Source organism: Odontomachus brunneus, unplaced genomic scaffold (genome assembly GCF_010583005.1).
Source record: "Odontomachus brunneus isolate Ranch 3 - 2012 unplaced genomic scaffold, Obru_v1 Obru_scaffold_152, whole genome shotgun sequence".
NCBI classification, from domain to species: Eukaryota; Metazoa; Arthropoda; class Insecta; order Hymenoptera; family Formicidae; genus Odontomachus; species Odontomachus brunneus.
In genome coordinates this window covers 626,076-635,442 of record NW_022639602.1, presented here as the reverse complement: position 1 = coordinate 635,442, position 9,367 = coordinate 626,076, and the positions used below count along the sequence as shown (strand labels likewise).

At 39.6% G+C, this 9,367-nt stretch overlaps 1 protein-coding gene across 4 annotated transcripts in view; it reads right to left on the bottom strand.

The window, feature by feature from the left end:
• The window catches only part of LOC116850680 (histone-lysine N-methyltransferase SETMAR), an 11,378-nt gene extending 3,485 nt beyond the window's left edge, over window positions 1–7,893 (bottom strand). Inside the window, exons 1-2 of one of the 4 annotated variants that reach the window (XM_032829270.1) lie at window positions 7,413–7,893; window positions 2,006–3,021 (exon numbers count right to left, since the gene is read on the bottom strand). In XM_032829270.1, the coding sequence (XP_032685161.1) occupies window positions 2,088–2,555 (468 nt within the window). In that variant the 5' untranslated portion in view covers window positions 2,556–3,021; window positions 7,413–7,893 and the 3' untranslated portion in view covers window positions 2,006–2,087. The other 3 variants (XM_032829271.1, XM_032829267.1, XM_032829268.1) reach the window with 3 other exon arrangements.
• Window positions 7,894–9,367: the final 1,474 nt, after the last annotated feature.

The window sequence follows — 9,367 nt, the reverse complement described above, 5'->3', positions numbered from 1 at the left end:
TTTTTTAAAGGATTGGTGTAGGTTTTATACACATTAGAACTGAAGTTTTACTTAGCATCTATAAGTGGCAAAAAACGCACAAAATACCACTTGTAGGGTTCTCGATAAAGCTTTAATATAATCAAGAGAGGATAGACTTCAGAGTATCAAAGTAAACGTTAAATGAAATATTAGGATCAAAATTTCGACTAAGGATGTTGTACTAATTGTATCATATATAACTTAACGTTATAACAAAGATTACTTGTATACTTTTCAATTGTACAAATTATAAGTAAAATTGAAAATTGTATTCTCTCTGAATTTCTTCAAGTGGAATTTCATTCAAGAGATGAAGTGACAGCCGTGAAAAATAGATGACAGTCAAGTTCAAAGAAACTTGTCCTCGAGTACATTTTATTTCAACGATTGAATAAATGATAGATAAACGTTAAAGTACGTATGACTTCCGTTTCTGAAATTTTCGTGCAAGTTAACGAGATTTCAAGTCAGGAATGAACCGAACGCGACAATCGGCGTTATGTTAAATCGTTCACAATTCTCAGAGTATTCCAATTGCCGATCGATAAAGCTGACAGACGCACGAGAAGGCGCGTTCTCTAGCCGATTCTTCACACCTCGTACAACTGTCGACCAATTAAGCTTCTGTGAAGCTGTACTTTACGAGGAGATGTTGTTGTGCGCCCCTTGGCAGATCGTCCTTCGACGTCGCAGCAGCGTACGAAGCACACAAGCATGCGATCCACGCCGAAGGACATGAAGATGAAAACACCGCGCGGATCGATTGACCGAGCGTATCGTGCAGGCGTAAAAGGCGTAAACGCGTTTGCGTCAACGATAACGACGGATGATCGATGCGCGCGTCTGGTCCCAAAGCAGCATCGTGCTCTCTCAATTTCTTGGAGTGAAGTTTCACTCGAAAATTGGAGTGACCACCGAGCCACTCGAATTTAATTAAGTTTTCATACATAATGGATTATTCGCTCTAAATCGTCAAGTGATTACTTTCACTCGAAACTAAAGTGTGAATATGATGCACTCCACTGTCACAGGAACACACTCTAATCAATTGAAACATTCGCTCATATGGAATCAGAATCAAGCTTAAGTAAAACATTCACTTTTGCGACTGCACGGAGAAAAATAATTTTGCTCTTTTAGCAAAATCGTCATTGCTACTGTATATTCATAGTGACATCAAAAAAATTTAGTTGACCTAACTAATTTTACAAATTACTCGTTATCAGAGTAGAAGTAGTTTCGTTGCCAGGATAGAAAAAATTTGTTGAGCATATTTGTCCTAAGAATCATGTTAATTTGCTATTGATGCAAAATAATATATCCTTAACAAATTTATTTGCTATCGGAGCAAAACTGCAACTCTTTATATAAATCCATCATGGTTCTTATAGCGAAATAATTTGTAGATATAGCAAATTATATTCAGCAAATAGTGATTGGTACTCTTAGCAAATCTTTTTGCTGTCCATATAATAATGAAAAGATTTTGTTAGACCACCAGAAAATTTGCTGGGCCAACAAATTATTTTTCTCCGTGTGTGGGTAGCAGTATTTCTACTGTCGTTTCGAGTAAAAATACTATTACTTTTCACTTGTTTTGAGATTCTACTTCAAGAAATTTTGAGAATGCTCTATCAGAATAATAACTTTAGCGAAAATATGTCCTTTGCCAAAAACAAAGAATTAAAGTAGTTAAAGATAAAAGAAATTTCCCTTCGTAATGATTAAGACCCATATTAATACTTGTAAAACTCCTCTCAAGTAACTCAGATTTGAGTTTAAAGTTAAATGAGAGTTTTTTTCAGTTAAATCACGATCTCTGATATAACGTCATATACACATGTATGTCATTGAATTCAACCGAAAATTTCGGACCTAATTCTGAATAAAAATCTCATGTGAGATATCTCAGACTTCAAGTAACAACTATTAGGTCGGTAGGAAAATAATGTCGGTTTTTAACTTTTAACTTTAAACGCATATATCTCAGCTCAGAATAAATTGTATTAATCGAAATAAGAACCATTACAATCAACACATTTTTTTCCAACGAGAAACAAATTTATTTATTCTGGTAACGTAGAATTGCAATGTCCTGAAATCGATAAACTCTCGGAAGGCATTTTCAACAGCACCGTGGTTATTGAAGACTTTCTCCTGCAGGAAGTAATCGAGGTGCTTAAAAAGTGGTAATCGGTTGGCGAGAGGTCTGGTGAGTATGGTGGGTGAGGCAGAGTTTCGTAGTCTAATTCATTCAGTTTCTGCAGCGTCGGTTGTGCGACGTGTGGCCGGACATTGTCGTGAAGAAGAATGGGACCTTTTCTATTGACCAATGCCGGGCATAGGTGTTGCAGTTTGCGATGCATTTCGTCGATTTGTTGACAATACTTTTCTGTCGTGATAGTTTCGCCTGGATTCAGGAAGTTGTAGTGGATTAGACCGGCTGATGGCACCAAACCGTCACCATGGTCTTCCTTTGGTGCAGCTTTAGGAAGTGTTGTGGAGCTTCGCCGCGGTTGTCGTATAGAATCCATTTTTCATCGCATATCATAATGCGATCGAGAAATAGATCGTTGTTGTTGCGCAAAAGAAGCGCAAAGCATACTTCATAACGGCGATTTTTTTTATTTTCATTCAATTCATGCGGCACCCATTTGTCGAGCTTTTTTAATTTTCCAAGTTGCCTGAGGTAATCCAGAACTGTTGGATGACTTACGTCTAACTTTACAGCAAGCTCTCGAATCGTTGTGCGCGGATCTGCCTCGACCAACACCTTCAATTCGTTGTTGTCAACTGCCGATGGACGTCCACGACTTTCTTCATCTTCAAGGCTCTCATCGTCATTCCGAAATTTTTGAAATTAACGTTGTATCGTACGTTCGTTTACGGTTCCCTGGCCGAATACGCTGTTGATGTTACGAGTCGCCTCTGTTGCTTTATGTCTTAGTTTGAACTCGTACAAGAATATCGCTCGCAATTGCTTCTTTTCCATCATGAATTCTATAAATAATAATGGACACAAAATAATAGTAAAAATAAAACCAATAGCAAAGAAATATAGAGCAAATCCTGCGCTTTAAAATGGTATATAAAATAAATATATTAAAAGAAATATTTATTCCAAAAACAAGTAGCAAAGTCAAATAATATATAAAACCGACATTATTTTCCTACCCAGACAGCACAAAATCTTCAGAGAATGTTCTAGGATATTCTTAGAATGTATGAATGTCCTTAGAACCTCCTTAGAACGTTCTTTGAAGATTTGTGCTGTATGGGTACCAACCTAATATTAATACGTCCAAATGTCACAAATCAAGAGTATCTCGCACGGAAAAAAAATCTGATACATATGGACAAATAAACATAATTTGCTGTATTAGCCATTTTTTCATTGCTGCAGAAGCCAATTTTCTTGCCATGATGACAAGAAAATCTATTCCTGCAACAAAAAAGTAGCTAAAGCAGTAAATTATGTTTAGCTGTCCATCTGTAGAAAATTTGCTACGTTTAGCTACTTTTCTTGTTGCAAGAGCAGACTTTCTTGTTATCATAGCAAGAAAATAGGTTCCTGCAGCAAAGAAAAAGTAGCTAACACAGCAAATTATATTTAATTGTTCGTATATAGCAAATTAGTTTGCTGCTGTAGCAAATTATTTTGTTCCGTGCGTGAAAGCGAGGGTACTTCGAAGATGTCCCGATCGACTCTAGATATTAGGGTTACAGACCGCTCGTCTCGGTATTATGTCATTCCAGACGCACGTTGCAGTAATTACTTAATCTATGTGAGGTCATCCCGACTGGAAATAGATAGTGACAGTTTGTGCGAGTAACGTGCGGGGGGCGCGGCTATACAAGTGGTCGTTAAATACTCCCACGGTGAAAGAGAAGAAGAGTAAAGCGGACTGTGCTTACGTGTATGCACACAGTATCGTAAATATATTGCGTTGTCGAGTGCGAGCACGCAATACTAAAATACATCGCGGTATCGTTAATCTACAAAATTAATATTCTCATTGGAGTACTCGTTCGTGCAGCAAGAAGCGATTTTCAGAGGATTCCATCGTTCAATCCGATTATTCGAGCTTGATCTCTGCTATCATCTAGCAGAGCTATTCTGTAATTTTTTAACACATAACACGTTCTCGCTAATAACAGCTTACTTACGTAATAGCTGCGCAATGACATTTAACGATATTGTGATTTAAAAGTTACGGAACACGCACAAAAAGATACACACTGCATTCAAGTTGAAGTTTTAAGTATTTTACAAATTTATGTATCCGCAAATCTATCACATCATAAGCATCAAATTTATTCAAGATATGTTCTGAATTCTAGTAGATAATTAATATTTTAATCAAGAATATTAAATTATGAGAAAAACTCGGTTTATTTATTGCATAAAGTCTCGAAACAACTTTTTCTTTGATAAAAATTTTATAGTATTCTTGTAAAGAGAATAAATTCTTTTTTTCACATACAACATATGACAACGAACTTCCCCAAAATTTATATTTCAAAAATATCATCAAAAAGTGATATCATTATTTGTGATAGATAATTGAGGAAAATAAAACCAATAGCAAAGAAATATAGAGCAAATCCTGCGCTTTAAAATGATATATTAATGATATGGTAAAATAATAAACTGAATAATTGCTTTTCTTATTAGAAAAATGATAATTTTCTATATAATCATGCAAGTAATATAGGAGCTTCTGAAAGACGTCTTAGACGTCTTAACAGAAGGTTGCACCAACCAAGTGGTGAGCTAAATAACAGTTAAATCATATGTTTGTTTTTTTGTTTCCGCTTTAATATAGATAAAGATAGATACATATTTTAACTGTTAGTTAGCTCACTATTTGGTTGATATAATCAGGCCTAAAATACGTCTGAAGAAGTTAATACGTCTATTAGCCCTTGTCCACAACCTTGCTTTAAGACGTAAGCCGTAAGAAATTGACCAACCACAGTCGATTATTTTTTAAATAATTGACCGTGGTTGGTCAATTTCTTACGGCTTACGTCTTAAATGAAGATTGTGGACAAAAGGCTTACCCCTTGTCCACAACCTTGCTTTAATTTTTAAGCCGTAATAAATTAACCAACCACAGTCAATTATTTTAAAAATAATCGACTGTGGTTGGTCAATTTCTTACAGCTTAAGAATTAAAGCAAGGTTTGGACAAGGGGTTAGACATCTTAAAAATGTTTTTAAAGCGTCCTTTAGAAGCTTCTGCTACCTGAGATTATCTAAACCGAAAACAAAGAGACGATCGAGCGGATGGATATCTTATTTATACATCGTTAATATTTCACTCGTACGTTATAAATGACAAGTTATTTTCCTTGTACGTATACCAACAGTACCGATACCACAGTATTGATTACGAGAGAGTGTTGTATGTACGCGCGATGTCCCGAGATAATCGAGCCTAATTGAATCGGCCGCAATTATAAAACACACGTATAGATAATCCCGCCGAGGTCTCGATGAAACGGCGGGAAGATTCGCGCAGTTCCGGGGTCACTGTGGGTGCAAATTAAAACCACGCGACACCGCACGCAGATTAAGCCGCATTAAAGCGGTCTGCACTTTGACAGTGCTCTTATCTCGGTCACTTAAGATATCACATATGAGTGGGTGCCGCGGGAAGGAATGCATCGCGTGTGTGTGTGTAGCGCAACGTATACGCAGGGCTGTGTAATATCGCGCTTCACCGAGATATGGAATAAATAAAATACAATATATACTCGTCGAAAAGAAATGAGTTGCCCGATAAAACCATAGACATGTGATATATAGACTGCGCATTCTCTTTCCCATCAAGAAAAGGCGTCCGAAAATTAGAAAGAGCAAAATGTTTTGAAACCCTATTCTCTTTGTCAGAAAACGTGGTGGGGGAAAAGCGAGCGGTCTTTTATTGTGGAATAGATACTGAGAGACAAGGATATGTAGGAGGTCCAAAGCATTTTGCTCTTTCTAATTTCTGTACACTTTCTCAGCCAAACCTTCAGTCTATATATTATATTTCTATGGTTTCACCTGGCAACTCGTCGTTTCTTCCCGGCGAGTAAAATATATTACGATCACGATTGCGTCAAAATGATGCCGCTTATGAGATCGTAACAACACAAGCGGAAAATTATTTATCTACTTAAAGCTCCTCCCGGCTAATCCCGCCGCGGAACTCATGACGTCAGAAACGGGGCAAATGCACGCCCAAAAGTACATCGTTCCACAAAGTATATCGAAATAAAAAGAGGCATCCATAAAATAACACTTGCAATTGATTAAGCACATCTCTTAAATACTCTCAACACTTTTTCTTACTCTAACGATCATTGGATAACCGTAAAATTAACGTGACGAATTTATGAGAAAATGTAGATTAAAAAGGAAGATAACGTATCATGCTAATTTTACGGTTATTTGTCGATTGTTAAAGCAAAAGGAAAATGTTTGGAGTATTTCAGAAATGTTTAATCAATTGCAAATCATTTTTTTCTAGATATAGCCTTTTATCTAGGCATACTTTGTACGAGTTTCGGAGGGGCGTGTGTTTTCTCGCTTCTGACGTCATAAATCAAGATGACTGCAGCGAATAGTCGAGAGCCTTAATTTATTAATTGTTTACGTTCTATCTCCTTTGATTTACGATTAATTAAAAACGATCTCGAAATAGCCATGTGAAGCTCGCTGATCCGAGATGTCGTGTTCGTTAAAACCCAGGACGAAAAATCACGATGGTAAAAATAACGAGAAAATATTGGAAAGAAGTTCATTTTTCATCAGAATTCGATTGATTTCTGACTTCATGTTTAATCGTGACAAGCGAAGAAGATAGATCCAGAGAGAGTGAAATCGGAACAAGCGAACGATTTTTCCGTTGATTATGGCAAACTCATAAGCGACAGTAAAATTATCCAAGAGAACGTTCTCGTCAAATTGGTCGTGCAATTTAATTCGTTAATTGCACAAAAACTGCGTCGATTGCGTGAAACTGTCAGAAGCCTCGCTCATTCATTACTCACTCATTCGCGAATCCCACGGAACTACGCCCCACGTCGTTCTCACGACTCGGGCGTGAAGAAGACGGAGCGAGCGACGTACGTGTCAAATCATCGCGGCTATCGACTGGCTGCGCGTCGCGCCGAAGAAATCGCGACGCGAGAATCGCGGAGAATCGCCAAAGGCCAGAGAATAAGCGAGCGAGCGAACGAGAGAGAGAGAGAAAGAGAAAAGTACGCTTCACGTGCGACTCGTTCACGGCTGCCAATTCTCGCGAGCTCCAGCGGGCTGAGACGTCACAGAGAAACGAAGCTCCACGTATACGCAACAGTGTTACACTCGCGGGAATCGAGTAGCGTGCTCGGTTATTTACCGTTCCACCTGTTACTGGCTCAGCTGGTCCTGCTCGTCTTCTTCCTCCTTTTTCTTTCACTCTCTTTCGTTGATCGACGCCGCGCTCAGTTGCCACTATTTTTTTCCGCCAACGACGCTCGATGACGAGGCGTCGATGCACACGCGCTTCGCCGGATTCTACCCGATCGTTCCCGACGACGTGCCTCCTCCGTGTGTCCCGGCGTTTCTCACCGCTTCTTCCTCCGCTCTTCCTCCCGTAAGGGATAATAAATGCTACTTATCTGCTTACTGATTTTCGCCCCTTTTGGGCATACACTATCGCTCTTCACACGTACGTCCTCGAAGCGCGTGAACTATTTGCCGACGATACTACGGAACGCAGGCAGAGAGCAGGTAAGTGAGGCGAGTAAGTACACACACATCTCCGGACGTGTAGCGGCGAACATACTGGCCGTATTTCGAAACGGCCGACCGTTGAGGATGGATCTATATGGACGCGGAGAACACGTTCTGGCCGCCAGCGTCACGCTGGCGACATCTGTCGAACGCAAGCGACGTTAGCTTCGTTTCAACGTCACACTGGTGGCATCCGTGGCTGACTCCGTGAACTTCAAGTGACTCGCGCATTCAACAAATGCTGCCACCATGACGTTGAGGATAAAGCTTCTTTCTAGGGTGCTTTCGATAAGCTCGTTGTCCATGCTAATGCAGGATTTACACTAGAGATGCCCGATTCTTAATCGATTCGATTCTTTCCCTAACAAATTTAGGGAAAAAGGGTTGTTCGTGTTGCTTGCATGTTTCATACTTTTTGCTTTTAAAAAGAGATGGACGTCTAATCAAACGCTTGGAAGAAACAATCGAGTTGGTTGTCTCGTTTTTGCTTCTTCGAAACATTCCAATATATTTCTGCCTAGTTTTAAATACGAAAAGTGCGAAGAGTGCAAACAACACAATAAGCCTATTTCTGAGAAAAGAATCGAATCGATTCAGGATCGGGCATCTCTAATTCACACCGCGTCCGATGTTTCATGTACGACGTCCGATACCCAATAGGAGAACAGCTTTCTAATAAAGAATTCAATTCTCCATTAAGCCCATTCTACAATTATGGACAGCAGGTCTTAAAGGATAGCAACCTTTGACTTTGAGAGACTGACAGCTGTACCATTTGGTACAGTAACATTGTTTCTCTCTGTAGTCACGCTCGGGATCGCGCCAGAGATGTTGCTTCCGAACGGCATCTCTGAGCGTTATCTAGGGAGAGGAGAGTGTCGTGAGCGTGGAGCGTCAGGTAGTTCAGTGGTTTAGAGCAGTCGCCCGGCAAGCGAAAGACCCGCGTTCGAGTCCTGGCCTAGCAGAACCGCGCTCTCGATATTTTTCTCCCTTTGGAACGAAAAGATACGCAGATCTCGAACGCGCATGGCGTCCCGCCGCCACCTAGTATGCTCTCCTCCTTCTATGGTATTACGTGAACGTGGTTGTAAGTGGTTACGACACCAATGAGTAAAGCCCATTCTACAATTGCGTGAATGTGGATGTAAGTGGTTGTAAGTGATTACGACACCAATCAGAGTAAAGCAATCAGTGAATAAAACATTCGGATTGGTTGACTTTTATGTTCACGACTACGCTTATGCAATTGTAGAATGGGCTTAAAGCAATCAATGAATAAAACATTCGGATTGGTTGACTCTTACGTTCACAACGGGAGTGTCCCGATTGACCACGGTACGATTGGACACAACCAACCGATGAAAAAGGAATTATGAAAGGAATTATCTAGTGAATTAGTAGATCGAACCAATTATTACAATCTGTGTCCAATCGTATCGTGGTCAATCGGGTCCCACCCGTTCACACTACGCTTACGCAATTGTAGAATGGGCTTTAGAAAGCTGTTCTCTTATTAGATATCGGACATCGTATGTCAGGCATCGGACGCGTGTAAATCCTGCATAACGCGCGTTCTAT